The sequence below is a fragment of the Poecilia latipinna genome, unplaced genomic scaffold (assembly GCF_001443285.1).
Source record: "Poecilia latipinna isolate Pla-1442-1.1 unplaced genomic scaffold, P_latipinna-1.0 Scaffold408, whole genome shotgun sequence".
Lineage (NCBI taxonomy): Eukaryota > Metazoa > Chordata > Actinopteri > Cyprinodontiformes > Poeciliidae > Poecilia > Poecilia latipinna.
Genome location: NW_015113024.1, coordinates 52246 through 69171, shown reverse-complemented (window position 1 = coordinate 69171; position 16926 = coordinate 52246). Strand labels below are relative to the sequence as shown.

Sequence of the window (16926 nt, the reverse complement as noted above, 5' to 3'; positions counted from 1 at the left end):
CATGCAGAGGTTTTCCAACTTCCTTATTTCCTGAATAGCCGACGCACATGGCTAAGGTTTGCCCTTTCTGTGTTTCCAGCTGGTGGACACCACTGTGGAGCTGGCTAACAAAGTGGGAGCAGCCGAGATCATTTCCCGCATTGTTGACGACCTGAAAGACGAGGCGGAGCAGTACAGGAAGATGGTGATGGAGACCATCGAGAAGATCATGGGGAACCTGGGAGCCGCCGACATCGACCACAAGCTGGAGGAGCAGCTGATCGACGGCATCCTGTACGCCTTCCAGGAGCAGACTACAGAGGTGAGGAAGGAGCTCTGTTCACTAAACCCTAATCTAAACTTTTGGATTTTTACTGTAGCTGAACTGAATTCCTCCTCTTCCCCCCCGCTGTGTGCAGGATTCTGTAATGCTGAATGGGTTTGGTACAGTGGTCAACGCCCTGGGGAAGCGCGTGAAGCCGTACCTGCCTCAGATCTGCGGTACTGTCCTGTGGCGTCTCAACAACAAGTCGGCCAAAGTCCGCCAGCAGGCGGCCGACCTCATTTCCCGCACGGCGGTGGTGATGAAAACCTGTCAGGAGGTGAGCACCGCGCCACATTGAAGCCCGCCGGGTTTGACCGACTGCTCCAGCTCATGCTCTCTGCTGTTTGTCCCTGCAGGAGAAGCTGATGGGTCACTTGGGCGTGGTTCTGTACGAGTACCTGGGAGAGGAGTACCCCGAGGTCCTGGGCAGCATCCTGGGAGCGCTGAAGGCCATCGTTAATGTCATAGGTATGTCGGAGAGCGTCTCCTTGGCAACAACGCTGCTGCTAAACAGTTTGTTTTAAATTAAATAAATCCTGTTTTAAATTGTGGTTTTTACAGCTTATAACTATTCGGACTTTGAATTCAGGTCAGCTCACAGAAGGAATCGTTAAACAGAAGACAGTTTTTGAAAATATATAATTTCATTTACAATTTTTATTTTTTTTATTTTTTAAGAAAAAGTGAGAAATTGTTAAAAATCTAAACTGGTATGAAAAAAATGTTACGTCATATTGCCCACCTTTATGCCATAGGTTTCAGTTTTTTTACACGTCAGCTATTAAAGTGTTAATAACTAGATTTTTTTTTTAAATATGCTGTTTGTATGATAAATTTTTTCTTTAAGTTTTTAGCCGTTATTTTTCATTTTTCTAATTACCCATTAAGCTTAAGATTTATATGGAAAGATTTTGCCATTTGCTTATAGGTATGCACAAGATGACTCCACCAATCAAAGACCTGCTTCCTCGTTTGACGCCCATCCTGAAGAACCGGCATGAGAAGGTTCAGGAGAACTGCATCGACCTGGTGGGCCGGATCGCTGATAGGTCGGTGCAATCTGCACGAACAACAATCTGATTCAGTGTTGTGCAGCCCGTTTCCTGGCAGATCTCGTTCTAACTTTTGTTCCTCACGTAGGGGTGCCGAGTACGTGTCAGCCAGAGAGTGGATGAGGATTTGCTTTGAGTTGCTGGAGTTGCTCAAAGCTCACAAAAAGGCAATCCGCAGAGCTACCGTCAACACGTTTGGTTATATTGCCAAAGCCATCGGGTCAGTTCAGATGTTTGCTTCCTGTATGCTAACCTGTAGGAGTCTTTCCTCTGTGTCTGACCCCATTTTGTTTTCCCTCTCTCCTTTCAGGCCTCATGACGTCTTGGCCACTCTGCTGAACAACCTGAAGGTCCAGGAGCGTCAGAACCGTGTGTGTACAACCGTGGCCATCGCCATCGTGGCGGAGACCTGTTCGCCGTTCACGGTGCTGCCGGCGCTCATGAACGAATACAGAGTGCCTGAGCTGAACGTGCAGAACGGCGTCCTGAAGTCGCTCTCGTTCCTGTTCGAGTACATCGGAGAAATGGGAAAAGACTACATCTACGCTGTCACACCTCTGCTGGAGGACGCATTAATGGACAGGTGATGCACCTCAGTTTGAAAGATTTCTAGCAAGTTATTGGCGTGTCTAAAACAACTCCCTGATGAGTTGGAATTGCTTACTGATATATTTAAATACAGTTTACTTCAGCTATTATCTGGATTCCCATCCAGAAAGGAAAACTAGGGAATTAGGTGTTTTCCCAGGGTTTGATGAGTTGGAAAAGCCAAATTGTTTTAAATTTGACTTGCTGAAACCTACAGATGCCTTGGAGAAACCATATATATACGAAATGGAACATTTAATTTTCATTTATCGAATTGGCCTTTCCAATTACATCATTCAAGATGCAAAATAGAAATGTGTGTGGAGAAGAACCTGTCCAGACGCATGACTCAGGGTTTCACCCAGAAAACTTACTAGGTTTGCTAAGGTGGCGCTAGGGCAGTCATCCAGCAGCCTAGCATGTTTTTGAGTTAAATGTTTAAAGTTGACAGGAAATGTGAAAGTATGACGAGTTAATGATGTGTTTTTGGTAAGTAAAGCCTGGTGGCCCGCCAGGCTTATAATATACTGGGATAAAACCATGTGACTGGCGTAAGAGCGTTGTTTGGATGTCGTTCTGAACTGGTTTCTTTGTCATCCTGCAGAGATTTGGTCCACAGGCAGACCGCCAGCGCCGTCGTCCAGCACATGTCTCTGGGTGTCTACGGTTTTGGCTGTGAAGACTCTCTCAACCATTTACTGAATTATGTGTGGCCCAACGTTTTTGAGACGTCTCCCCACGTCATCCAGGCTGTTATGGGCGCCCTGGAGGGGCTGAGAGTGGCCCTCGGCCCCTGCCGCATGCTGCAGTACTGCTTACAGGTAGGGACCAGGGTTAGGATGAGGGATGTTAGAACTGTATGACTAGAGAGAATGTTTCGATGAATATGTACGAACCACTTTGTTTAACCCCGTCTGTCTCTGCAGGGTCTGTTCCATCCGGCCCGAAAGGTGAGAGACGTCTACTGGAAGATTTACAACTCCATCTACATTGGTTCCCAGGACGCCCTGATTTCTCATTACCCACAGGTCTACAACGATGAGAAGAACGTCTACGTCCGCTATGAGCTCGAATACGTTTTGTAAATGCACTGATTTTTTTTTGGATTGTTTTCTTTTTTTCTTCCCAACTCTGATCAGCTCTAGATCCGTCGCCTGTGGGTCAGTTTTTATTTAGTGGCTTCGTGCTTACATTCAGTTTCTTCTACTTGAGTGAAAAAATCCAAACGTGAAAGAAGGAACCTTGTAGAGTCTGTATGTATTTTTTACTTTTAACTTGTGTTTCCTGTAAGAAGTAATTGAGGTCGGAAGATTGTCTAGGAACACAGGGCTGTCGTCAGCACATTTTAAATATCTGGATCATTTTGTCTGTTTAATTGGTTATGATAGACTTCTGTACCGCCCAGACCCTCTCCATTTTTCACACCACCTCTGTACTTAGATCAAGGCTTTATTTAACCAAATAAAAGGTTTGTGTACAAAATCCTGTTTCTGGTTGAGTTTCTTTTCTTCCTCCCATTCTGCATTTGCATCTAACTGCAGGAAGAAGGCCGTGCATCTTGTCTTTTTACTGTCCTGGGTAGCAAATGAGCTTGTAATAAAGCGACAAAGAATAAGAAAATAAAAACCTCCACATATTCACCAACTGAGTCGCACCTCCCCCTCCCCTCAGTTCAGCTCACTCCTGCACCACAGACTCTCTGACCCAGATTTCCCTGCAGACGGCTGAACTGAGGCCATATTGTTCCCTCTCTGATCCGTTTGTGTAGTTTGCTCACTTTTGGACGTTTGTTGCAAAGTATTTGTATCTGTTTTGATTTTTTGAACATTGGGGGGAAAAAAGTAAATTCTGTGTTCAGCATGCAGGAGAGAGTAGAAGGTGGCAAGAAAAGTACAGATTCTTACGGTTAAGATAAGTATGAATGTTGGATCACATGCAAAAAGACATTCTCTGCATACCAGATGGAGAGGTTAGTATTCACAGGACGGCATACTAGTGAAGATAATTCAGTGAGAAATGACCCTGGTCTAATTATATGCCAGAAAGAAAGCCTCACAATAAAACCTTGGGTCAAGAATTTTCAACTATGCTTGTTGCTGAAATATGCCTAAAACATTTGTCTAAACGGGTTTTAAGCAAAGGTTTTTACTCCCAGGAGCGTTTCCAAACGGCTATGTTTGTCTTTCTTAAAGACAGAAAGTGAAACCTCAGCAGTGCCCAGCTGGAGAAAGACGGCACAGTTTCTCCATATTCAGTACATCTGTCTGCTGTTTTCAGCTTTACTGAAATCAGTCCTTGTGTCAACTGGTTGAAGAGGGAAACTGACATCCTCTTCCTTGGCTCATTATAGGGAATCCCAAGGCGTTCCCAGGCCAGAAGGCAAATATAGCCTCTCCAAAGTGGTTTGGGTCTGATCCCAGCTGGATGTGCCCTGAATACCTCCAAAAGAAGGTGCCTCGGAGGCATCCTGTTCGTATTTCTAAATGACCTCAACTGACTTGCTGACCATGTACAGCAGCAGCAGATGATGAAGCTCCTAATCTTATCTGTAAGGCTGAAGGTGCCTGGACGGAGGACACTCATACCGGTTGCTTGTTTCACTGATTTTGGGACCATTAGTGAGGGTCTGAACAGACCACTTTTTGTTTTTTGTTTTTTTTGTTTGCTCTTTCTTCATATCAGACCCCAATGTCTCATTCTAGACTTTGTCTCAATTCAACCATCTCTTGTGAACAAGACAGCAAGGTCCTAGACTTGATGCAGAGCCTGACCCCAACCAGGAACAATCAATCTACCCCAGGGGTGCCCAAGTCTAGGCCTCAAGCGCCACCACACTATAACTTTTAGATGCATCCCTGCTCCAATACAACCAGGTCAAATAGCTTAAGCAAAGGCCTGGTAACTAGCCATTCATGTTATCCAGGTGTTAGAGAAGGAATGCATCAATACGTTATAGGATGGTAGTTCTCGAGGACTGAACTCAGACACCCTTGAGCTGCCCTATTTACGGTTGAGAATCATGACTAGTGTTTCTCAATTGCGATCCTTAGGAACCACCACACTGCATGTATTAGGTTTTCCCTCTTTTGCCACACACCCGACTTTAATATGTGGGTGATTAACAGGTTTCAGCAGCACTTTGTGGCTAAAGAGGAGATTATCCAATCATTTGAATCAGGAGTTCGGAACAGACAGTTGAAATATGCAGGGCAGTAGCCCAAAGGACTGCAATTGAGGAATAATACGCTGGACCAGGGGTGCCCAAGTCCTGTCCTTGACAGCTACCACCCTACAACTTTTAGATTCATTCCTTCTCTAACATACCTGGATGAAATTAATGGCTTGTTGCCAGGCCTCTGCCAACCCGAATTACTGCTAGAGAACGACTTAAGCCAGTTGACTTGGGTATGTTGGAGCAGCAAAGAATCTATACATCACTGTTCTTGAGGTCTCGACTTGGGCACCCCTGGTCTAGACTTTGTCTCATCCCAGCTGCTTCACGTGGTGGTTGTGGTTTGAAGATGGCAACAGAAACCCATCATCTGCAAAAAGCATAGATACGAGTCCCAAGTTTCCAAAATCAGAGGTCCTCTCCCTCGCAACTAATCCCAAGATCCTGTCCAGGAGTGCCACAGATGAGATCGGGGACGAGGAGCTTTTCTGGCAGAGCTCAACTTAAGAACAATTTTGTCCTCACAACTGCAGACCAGAACTACATCCACATGTCTCCAAACAAGACCCCCAGTTCATCACAGGGAACATATGATTTCATTTATTACTACACCCAGAGAAAAAGCCACTCATCTGGCAAGATTTCTGGTGTTAAAAGATTTTAAACCTTAGCAGCAGTTTGAGAAAATTTTATAGAATTAGAATCCGGAACTGGTTGCTCATCTTTTTGGAATGTTTTTCTGGGAGAACTCTCTGTCGTGTCAGTTGCAGAGTAATGATGTGTGCTTATTTTTTTTAAAAAGCTGTGAAGTACTTCCCATAGCGAGGCTGCAATGGCTTCTTAGAAAAACTGGTTTTGACTAGCTCCAGAAACAGAAGAAAAAGAAAGAAAAAACAACAGATATTGATCAGATTCTATCTGTAGAAGTCACACCTCATAATCCACATCTCAACCAAACCAAACACTTCAGGAACATTGTTTCCTCAAACTATCGGTAGTATTTTTGGCAGCAAAGGCTCGGTAGGTCAAAAAGAAATAAAATGTTCACTGAATGACATCTGTGAATGAAATATGACACCACACCATACAGTCTAGTCCTCCTGTCACACTGTTTCAGTGTCTGCAGTAGATTCATCCATCTGCTTCCTTCCTTCATAACCTTTGGAATGCATCATGAAAACAGAACTAGGAGATGTCCCTTGCTTAAAGTTATCCCTAATGCTGCTGCTGTGCTGCAAGCATGAGGACATACCTCCTGAAAGCAGATGGTTGCAATTTGAGTTTGGTAGAATATGAATAAAATTCAAAATCTTTTAAGTTTGAGTTTTTTGTAATAAGTTTTTTATATTTTCCAGTAGACTTATTTGTTTGTGTGGATTTCTTTATAGTACATTAGGAGTCGCTTTTAGGTTAACTAGTGACCGCCTGACGGTAGACCTCTGAGATGTCTGCCTTGATGTTTCAATAAAAACCCCAAAAACAAACATGAAATCTATTCGAGTTATTGTTGGGGTTTGCAGTTCAGCGTTTGGCCATTGGGTGGCGGCAACGAGGAGATGCTGCAGCTCTGGTGATGCTTAGCAAGCTTCGCCTCCACTCTTGCATCTGAAAGCAGGAGAGAAGCAAGGACTTCCTGTGTGATCTCGTTCAGCTGACTGCAGCCTAGCTTCCTCTCCGGGAGCTTTCTGCTTCTGCAGAACGGGGACGAGGAAGGTTTGTGAGGGTTGCTGCAAAACTCCGAGAGCCGCCCGGGACCTCCGTGCACCAGAAGTAATAGAAGCAGCCATAAATGTGGATCGTTCACAGCAGCGGGTCAAGCTTTTCCTGTTTCCCTGCCTCCCAGCGACTCCGCGCGCCTGCCTCGGCTCAGCAGCCCTGCCGCAGATAGCCTCGGTGGAGCGGGGCTGATGGCCGTGGAGCTCCTACCGGCCTTCACCATCACCACAGTCACCCGTCTGAGTGCCTGGTAGAGAATTACGATCTAAAACGTCGCCTTTCAGTCGGCTGTAGTGCCGCAGGAAGCTCGAGGGGGAAGTAGCGGCAGAGCGAGGCGCAGCATCGCACCGTGCATGGTGCTGCGGTTTGGGGGCGAGTGGATGCGCAAACGAAGCTGACCCAGAGATGGCTGTTCTGAAACTGGCCGACCAGGTAGGACCCGCTAGCCGCTGCTAGCTTAGCGCGAGCCCCGCAGCTCAGCATCACTGATGCGCTGCCTCGTTAAAATGCGATTAATATATCAACTTCACTTTTTATTTATCATTCCTCTCTAGAGCATTGACTGTAAGATCCAAACCGGAAGCAGTACTTCTCACCCAAATATAGACTTCACAGTGCACCTTCATGACATCTGCACAAAAATGAGCAAAGATGTGATGATGTGTGTGAGTGTTTCCTAATAGAGCTCTGCCACTTCCTGCTTGTTTCCTTCCACCAGAAGCAGGTCGCAAAAGTACCGCGCCTGTAAGAACACATGATATAATTAACTCTAGTGTTTTCTGTGTGTAGCTTCTCTGCAAAGATTTCCAGAAAAATCTGTTTTAAAAAAGGAGCCCGACAGTAACAAAACAAGTCAATAGCCCGGATCCAGAAGCTTCAGACCAGTGCATGACTTTAAAAGTGAAAAGTTACTCTAATGAAATTAGAAACAATGTAATTTTCTAAGGCTCGAAATTTTAACAAACTTTGCAAGAGTCATAAAAAAAATACATAAAATATGATAGAGAAAAAAGTACAGTGAAGACCAGCTAACTGTAGCTAGCGAGTTAGCCTTAGCTAAATTCACGCGACTCATTTTCACACCTTTTGCCATTTGAAAAAGAAAAAAATAGTTTTTACTCCATAATCTTTATTTTATTAGAAGTATAGAAAACTAAATCATAATAGAAAAAAAAATGCCCTCAATTTTTAATGCTAACCATCTTTAAAGATAAAAACTAGCTAAAAGCCACACCACTTTATTTATACGGCGCTGGTGTTTAGTGTCGTTGAGAATTGGAAATTTAATTGTAAATAGGTCTATTGTTTAATGTTTGTGAGATTTTTGGTAGAGTTTCAGTTCTGGCAGTAACAAATCCTGTTGAATTAATTGAGTTATAGGACAAATATTAGTTTACCTTCTTTCAATTCTGCTGTCAGACTACATTAAAAATGACAGTGTCTTTATCAGATTTTAAAATTGTTTAAATCTAACATTAAAATAACAAAAACACACAAAAGGTTCCCCACAGTTATTATCAGTTTAACAATGCATCCCCAGATTGTTCAAGATGTGCATGAAAAAAAAAAAAAACTAAGTACACCCCTGCTGTTTTCATAGGATTTAAGAAGGAAAGTAGCACCCAGGTGTTTCCAGTGAAACGTAATTGGATAATTGATCATTAGGGAGTGGCAGCACCTTTTTAGAAAAGGCCAGTGTGCTGCTTTGGAACACACAGGTTTGTATTAACAAAATCCTAAGGTGGAAAACATCAGCAATGAACTCATAAAAGCAATTCTTACCACGCATAAATCGAGGAAGCGTTATATCGACACTTCCAAAAATATTTGAAATTCATCATTCTTTAGAGAAACCAACGGTCAGACCACGCATTTCTCAGAGAATTGCAAAAAAAAAAAAAAAAAAACCAGGAGCTCCGGTACCCCTACAGGCTCCAGTTAGCATGTTAAGTGCTGAAATTAATGACACTTAAATTAGACTGAACGTGGGGAAAGCAGAAAGTTGCATCAGAAGTAATTATAGCACCACTAGAGCAAATTCCTTGTGACAGATGACAACGGAACAGTCGTTTGGCCATGATGCACAGCAGCAAGTTTGGTGGCAAACTTACTGCTGTGCACCATATAATCACACAGTCCTTTATAGCAGCTGTCAAGTACGGTGGTGGTGGTGATACTCTGGGCTTGTTAATCAGCCGCAGGGCTGGGGACCTTGCTGTGCATAAGTCAACTTTTGTCTTAAGATAGTCCAGTGTGAAGTCACCTGACAACTAAGCTGAAACATCAACAGGACAACAACAATCACATCCCCAGTGTAATCTAGGATGGTTGAAGAAGAGGTCCAGTCAAAGCCCTGACTGAGCTTAAGTTTCTTCCAAAACAAAATGACCAAACCAAAACTTGCTTAAATGTTTGTTTATTCATTGTAATAACTTTTTAAAGTTGGTGTCAAATATTTAATGACTTCACCCAACATATTAATCTAAAATTGACTTGATTATTTTTGTACATTATTCCTGAAGCACTTTCTATTTTAATCAGAGGATCTATTTTCATTGTAGTGGTGCATTCTTAGACTGGCACGATATGAATAACCTCTCCCTCCAGAATTAGTCATTAAACATGATAAAAGTGCTGCTTCAGTGCAGATCAGCACTGCTGACCTGTTAGACATCCCACATAGAGAACTCATGAGCAGCCGAAAGATAACATGTTTCTCCCAAGGAGACATACTTTCTCCTTCAAGCTTTCACTTGTATCATAATTATACTCATCTGCAGAATTTGATAAATTTCAGGCTTCTTTGGGGTTTTGTCCTTCATTCTGACAATCTAGATGACCTGAATCATTACAAAATCATTGACAGAGTTTGGTCTGGGAAGGGTTTGGAAAGCCATTTTTAAGCCTGCGTGACTACGGAACCATAACAAGAACAGTTATCCACAAATGGAGAAAACATGGGACTCCAAGAGTGTCTGTGACTCACGCAGGGGGTTGCATTTAAAGCTCTAGCCTCAGTAAAGGTCGGAGTTCAACACTAAGAAGTTACCCCGTCTGTGTGAGAGTTCCAATACTGAAACCACTGCTGACCCAGCGGAACAGGGCGTCCCAAAAAAAGCATCCTGACGATTGCCAAGGCTTCTGTGAAAATATTTAAGGGTTAGATGATGAAAAAGTTTAACTTTTCAGAAGTAGCGTGTCCCGTTGCAGCTGCTGTGGAGCTAACACAGCGTTTCAGAATAAAACCCGCCATCAGCCGTGATGGTAGAGTGACGGTCTGGACCTGAACTGCCTGGCGTCATTGAAGCTCTCGCAGAATCGGGTTCTGACGTGGTCTAGTCAAAGTATGGACTTGAACCTGATTGATTCTTGGGCGTTATCTAAAACAGGCTGTTAAGGTGTTCAGAAACTTATGATTCGGCTAAAGTATGCTGCAAGAAAAGATCAGGACAAAATTCCTCCACAGGGAGGGAAAAAGACTCCATGGCAGTTGTGGAGAGCATCTTATTGAAGATGTTGTTGCTAAGGGAGTCGTAACTAGGGATGCACCGATTCACTTCTTTTCACTTCCGATGCGGATACCGATATCAGAGGTCTGGTATCAGCCGATACCGATCCGATACGGAAAAAACAGCACTGAACATTGACTTAAAATGCTTCTTTTTTTTGAAACACAGACATAAATGTACTGAATTCCAAATGTATTTGATAACTGGAACAAATAAGTTGCAGGTGTCAAATAACTGCAGCTTATTTGTAGTTATTTGAAGCCATAAACCATAATCTTAAACATGTAAATACGACTTTATTTGTTCAGTCAGTGGAATTAGTAGTAAAACAATGTAGAATAAATAATAAAGACACTGAAACTGATTTAACAATAGGCTGACTATCTTGGTCAAACATGTTAAAATAAACATGCAACAAATCTTCTTTCAGATGATTCAGAAAGTGCAATTAGAAATTCTAAATTTAGCATAAAATAAATAATAAATCATGATGTCACTCCGAGCACAAAGCACAGAATTAGACTTAAAAGCTCCACCTTTAAGAATCAGGCACATCGTCACTGATAATTGATCTTGAATTTATTTTTAAATGTCGGGGACCGATCCAGATATCAATATCGCATCGGTGCATCTTTAATCATTGTGGTCACACACCTAGTTTCTCGATCTGAAAGATTAACGAAAACAAAAGAACTAATATTTTTTTCCCAGCACTGTAGCTTCACAGAGAAACAGAAACGGGAGCGTCCTCGGTGGCGAAGGTCGTGCAACGCCTCGGTGATCTCCATCACTCAGCACGGAAATGTTCATCAAACTGAATAAAACGCTTGTTCCTCCCTATTCACTTTTCTCTCCGGCAGTTCTGACGGAGAAAGCTGGCATTGTTAGACGATGCAGTCGTTGTCTCTGTTGTTTGATGCCGTGGCTTAAATGTGGGCTCATGGTGCTGAACACAGAAAGCCATCCTACAGGTCTCTGAACCTGTTTGGGAGCCTCTGCAGAGTGGCGTTCGCAGCTGCTCTATGGTGGACATGTCTCAGTAGAAACCCTGATTTGGCGCTCGTATCAGATGTGTCGTCAAGGAAGGAAGAGCTGCTTTTTTTTTTTTCCTTTCAGTTTGTCTGTGTGTGTGTGTAACCCAGAACTGCAGGACTTCCTGTTATTTTCAGACAACAAGCTGATGATGACTGATAACTGGATGCCTTCACTCAGCACTCAGCTAAAACCCGCAGGCTTGGTGTTCTTTGTGCTTTTCTTCATCTTCCCTTTACTCTCTGTGCCCTCCAGAACAGAACTCTCCTCCATGCTGAATAAAGCTAAAGTTCTGGAGGTTCTGACTAGGGATGCACAATATACCAGCACCAACATCAGTATCAGCTGATATTAGTCTTTTTTTTTTTTCTTTTTTTTTACGTCTCAGTATCTGCCCGATAAATAAAACTGGGCCGATATTAGCAACCTATATTTATTTCCATATTCCATCCTAAAATCTCTGTAAAATAAAATCTGATTTCGCTCGAAATATAATAGTAATTATTATTATAAAACTTTGAAAAAAATAAACATCCATTTTCAAAATGTACAAAATGTGGCACATTTTGTACATTTTGATAAATGTATATAATGTCGGTAAATATCGGTTATCGTCCAAAACGGCAATATTAATATTGGATATCAACATCTGCCCAAATTTTCATATTGGTGCATCCCCAGTTCTGACGGCAGCTTAGATATGCTTATTTATTTATATGGTTACTCTTTGCTTTCCTTCATAACATCTTTGGTTTTTCCCATTTTTAACCTGTCAAAGTTTACAGGTTCAAAATGATTAGCGTTGTCCGATATGTCATGATCAGGCTACTTGTAATAATTTGATGGAGAAATTTGATAGTAAAAGATAAAGGGTAGCACTGATTGCAGTTCTCTGGCCGATCACCAATCTCTCAAAAAGAATAAAATTTGGGCCAATTTTCCAGAGATCTGCAGATTTTGGAATCTGCAGAATAATAAAAAAAATCTTTCCTGTCAGATAAAATAAAAGTAACTGTTTGGAGCCAAACGTCTTTGAAGCAAATTCTCCTTCATAAATACTTCCCAAAATACCCATTGCAACCGATCGGTTAATCAATAGCGGCTTCACTGTTTTCCCTTTCAGTCATAAAGCGTTGTCTGTTTCCAGCCTTTTGATGTGCCAAATTATCGGTATTTGACATAGTTTGCAGCTAATTAAAGCAGAATGTCCTTTAGCGTGTGGATTATTTGACGAAAGCAGGACATTTCAGCCAATCTGACCGACTCAATTTGAACTTTTGTGTCGTCCTTTTCTAGTTCAACCTGTTTTTAATAAGAACTGCCAGGAACGAGCAGCCTCTGCATGTTGGAGAAGAATTTCTTATTGTTTTGGTTTCTAATGGGATCTGGGTCACATTGAGCCGTCCTTATGGGATAATAACAAATGTGTGTGTGTGTGTGTGTGTGTGTGTGTGTGTGTGTGAGAAAAGGGTGGTAGGGTATATATGTGAAAGTTTCCGCTGCAACAATGACTTGTTATGTTCGGGGCGGCCTGCAGGGAAGATGAACCAGACTCCTGATGTCACTTCCTGTCAGCCCTCCGCTCTCCCTGCCTCTGCTCCATTCTGCTCCTCTCCTTGCTTTAGGTATCAGGCTGGTTTCAGAACAGTCTGGGAGCAGTGCTGTTGACAGCGCTGTCACCCACCACACCACGTTATGTGAATGCATGTAGAGACGAGAGGGGAGAAGCCCAAAGCTGTCGGCGTCTGCCAAATGTCGACAGCTTTTCCCTCAGCTGTGACATTTGAACTGCATTCCGGTCTCTGCGGAGGAGATAGCAACAGGAACTGGATGTGAATTAGGCTAGTTTGTGTTTATGTACAACTCTGATTTGTACAAAACCTATTTTAATTTAGAGATGCGCATACACAGAGAGAAAACATGCAGCAACACCCAGGGGCGGGAATCGAACCCACGACCTCCTTTCTGCAAGGCAACAGAGCTACCAACTGTGCCACTGTGCAGCCCTTTTCATTTTTCTAAAAAAAGAAATTATAAATGGTTTAAAAAAGTATTTATTTCAAACATTCCTTCTGTCAGTTGTATGAAAACTGTTGTTTAATTACAAGAATGTAGTCATAATATGTAAAGAACGTCTTTCATGAGAAAAAGTCATTTTAATGAGGAAAAGGCTTAAATAACACTTAAAATATATATATATATATATATATATATATATATATATATTTTTTTTTTTTTTTTGTGTGTGTTGGAGCTCTCTTAAAATTACTACTTCATTCTTAAAGTATCCAGACTTTATTCTGGTAATATTAAGACTTTGCTCTCTTTTTATTACGACTTCATTATCTTATAACTTTGTTCTCGTAAAAAAACAAAACAAACAAAGCCTGGCCCTTGTATTCAGCGATAGAGTTGACCTGAATTCAAAGTCCAAATGAAAAGAAGCTGTAAGACATGCTTGTCTAACAGGACGCACTGACATCACTCTGAACTGTGCAAACCCACAGAGGGAAACGGTGAAAAAAAAAAAAAAACACATTTTCCAAAGATTTAATTTTTAAAAGCCAAGCATTCGATTAATTGATAAAATCAATTTATCGAACATCATTAAGTGCAGTGCATACTCAGGATGATATGAAATGAATTAAGACATTTTATGATTTCCTGATAAGCATGTTAGTTACATGGTAAATACGATACCAGGCCTACAGGGAAGCACGGGGGTGGCAGCATCATGCTGTGAGTCGGTGTGTGCAGACAGAAGAATGTAAAGATAAACTCAGAAGGAGAGGTGTTGAAATGAAACCTGCTTTTAAAGTGGAGAGACCTGAAAGTGGGACACACCTCTGGCTCTGCTGGACTGACCAAAATAAAGAGAAAGAAACAGACAAGACAACTGGAGAGGCTCCAGAACATTCCTCCGTCTGTACCTGGAATAGTTGAGCTGGATTCCAGAAACACCTGGAGACGTTAAGAGACGCTGACTGGCTCACAGACGTTTCCTTTCGTTGTGACCAATCTGCAGGAAGAATGAAATAAGCTGAATCCTTCTGCTCACTGATTCTTTTTTTTGCATACTTTTTACAGCCAAAATATGTCACACATGTTGAAGCCAAGATTTTAACATGTTTATAGATTTATTTATTTATTTAAAAAAAAATAAAATCTAAAGACGAAGCAAATTCTTTGAATTCCTAGCTGTGGTAACTGATGCGACCTGTTCTCTGGTTTGCTTTAAAGCTGGCGCCGTACGGTCAGGCTCCGCTGTGTCCACCAGCAGCGTGATGATCTCACCACGCCACAGCCACTTTCAGGGGGACAAAACGGGTCCGATGAGGAAGTACCGCTGGCTGTTTGAAGCAGAAGTGAAACGCTGCTCTGCGATCGGTTCCTCTCTGGTGTTTCTGAGAAGGAGAGACTGTGCAACAGGAAGTGAGGCAGCTGGTGGCAGAAATACAACAGGAAGTAAAGTGAGCCTGAGCTCAGCTATTAATTATTTAACAGAGTAGGTTTAATCCTTTTCTGTAGTGTCTTTTTGGAGGGGGTCAAGATTAAAAATATTTCTATATTAGTAGTTTGTCTTGCATATATAGATGAACTCATAACAATGCTAACTGGCAATAAAAATCGACATGGTTTTCAACGGTTCTGCTCATTTTTCTTACTTCATACTTGCAATTTTAAACGTGTCAATGAAAATGCATGCTGCAAGCTATCAAATCAGATTTTATTTGCATAGCACATTTCAGCAGCAAGGCATTTCAAAATGCTTTACATCGTTAAACACGAAAACCCAGGCATGCAACATTGAATCAACAATCAAAAATTTAATTCCCTGCCAAAATAAAAAAAAAGAGGGTGGACTCCAACCTGCACCCCTTTTCAAACAACGGGATGGGGGGACTCCAACCTGTTGTTTGGGTTGGAGTCCCCCCAACCCAAACAACAAGGAGGAGCGGTTCTGAGTTTTTTTCTTTTTAATGACAAAACACAAGAATCTAAAATGCCTGTGAAGATGGTGGAAAACATTAGTTTCTACTGAAGTGGTCCTTTTTAAAAAGTTTCAACCACTGAGCTAGCGCATTGCACAAAAATGTTTCAATGCTTCACCATGTCGGTACTTTGGCAGTATTAAGGCTAACAGTACCCTGACCACAGTGTTATGTGTTTGGTTTTTTCTTCTTTATAGAGTAACTTCAAAGCCGAGAGCTTTTCTGGAAACCTCAACGTGTCTCACCTTACTGTGGCCGTGAACACCACAGGGAAGGTGTTCTCTTCTTGAAAACAGAAAAGGGCTATCAGCAAGTTTCAGAAAGTCAAATTGAAGACATTTTAATACCGCCTGGAATGAATGAAAAAACTATATATATTGGCGTTGTTGGGGGATATTGCTGTAGTACACAACATATGGTTCTCGATAGCCTTAACCCTCATAGTACCTAGCTTAAACATTTGTCTTTTTGGGGGGGGTTCCACAGAATGCAGTTACCCTTGTATGGGTTGGCAGCAGAAGTGAGCCAGTGGTGAAAAAGAACATGTCTAGCCAACTGGCTTTAAATTTGCACTTACCCATGGCATACAGAAGCTAGCTAGCTACCTAGCAAGGATAGACTTGCTAGGTGGCTAGCAAGGATAGCTATGAAGACTCATTAGACCAACGAATCAGTCAAGTTTATTTGCATAGCACATTTCAGCAACAAGGCAGTTCAGTGAGATAGCTAGCAAGTCTAGCTATTGAGACTTGCTAGATGCTAGTAAACTAGCAAATCTAACTATGTAGCTACTGAAATTAGTAACTAGTGGCTACTTACCGCTAGTTACTTGTAGTAAGTAGCTGCTAGTTACCAGGAGCCTCAACTGCCTCGAGTTAAAGAGCATAATGAGGATGTCTGCGTGGGACTCAAACATTTGCCTGACTCAAACGTCGTGTGACAAATATAAACAAAATAAAATATACGAGACTAAATAGTCATGCATATAGTCTGAAGAGCTGTGGTTGACTTATTTAAGGCTCACTAAATTTTGTCTAATGAGTTTGTAAGACATTTTAAGGCCTTATTTATAGTTACATGAATTTAAGACTTTTTTTTTTTGAGAAAACAGCAGGTTGAAAAACTGTTACAAACTGAGCTGCTTTGGCGCAACGCTTCGACATTCCTGACAGCACAGTTAGCCTGCTGCCGTCCTTTTGTCTCTGGTGTTCCTCAGTCTCCTGAGGAGTGATGAGGGCCTGCATTTACCTCATGTCTGTGATGTTGAAAAGAAAAATAAGGGCCTTGTAGATGTGACCTCCACGTCGCGCCTTTCACAAAGGCAGTTTCTCTACACAAGCATTTTATTTTTCTGATCTGTATCTACAATGTGTTTTCCACAGTGGTTTGTCTGTTTGGGAGAAGATAGGAAAGGGGATGGGAATATTTTTCCTAAACCGAGTAACTTCCAGCGCTTTGCAACACTGGAGGAATGAATTCCTGTTGTAAAGTTCAGGAAATATTCCCACGCGCTCTCATCATGTCGCCTCACTTTGACAAAGCGCTTAAGAGAAATGTTTGT

The 16926-nt window shown here is 42.0% G+C and overlaps 2 protein-coding genes across 5 annotated transcripts in view; both read left to right on the top strand.

Moving 5' to 3' along the window:
* Positions 1-3029, top strand: part of sf3b1 (splicing factor 3b, subunit 1) — an 18505-nt gene extending 15476 nt beyond the window's left edge. The window contains exons 23-24 of the mRNA XM_015037505.1: positions 2549-2765; positions 2871-3029. Of these exons, the coding sequence (XP_014892991.1) occupies positions 2549-2765; positions 2871-3029 (376 nt within the window). The remainder of the gene's footprint in view (positions 1-2548; positions 2766-2870) is intronic.
* Positions 3030-6657: 3628 nt separating this feature from the next.
* The window catches only part of ankrd44 (ankyrin repeat domain 44), a 39966-nt gene continuing 29697 nt past the window's right edge, over positions 6658-16926 (top strand). For 2 of the 4 annotated variants that reach the window (XR_001425637.1, XM_015037501.1), the window contains exon 1: positions 6658-7264. Coding sequence is in view for 3 of the 4 variants with exons in the window: in XM_015037501.1 (XP_014892987.1) it covers positions 7238-7264 (27 nt within the window). In the remaining variant the exon portion in view is untranslated. The remainder of the gene's footprint in view (positions 7265-16926) is intronic. The other 2 variants (XM_015037502.1, XM_015037503.1) reach the window with 1 other exon arrangement.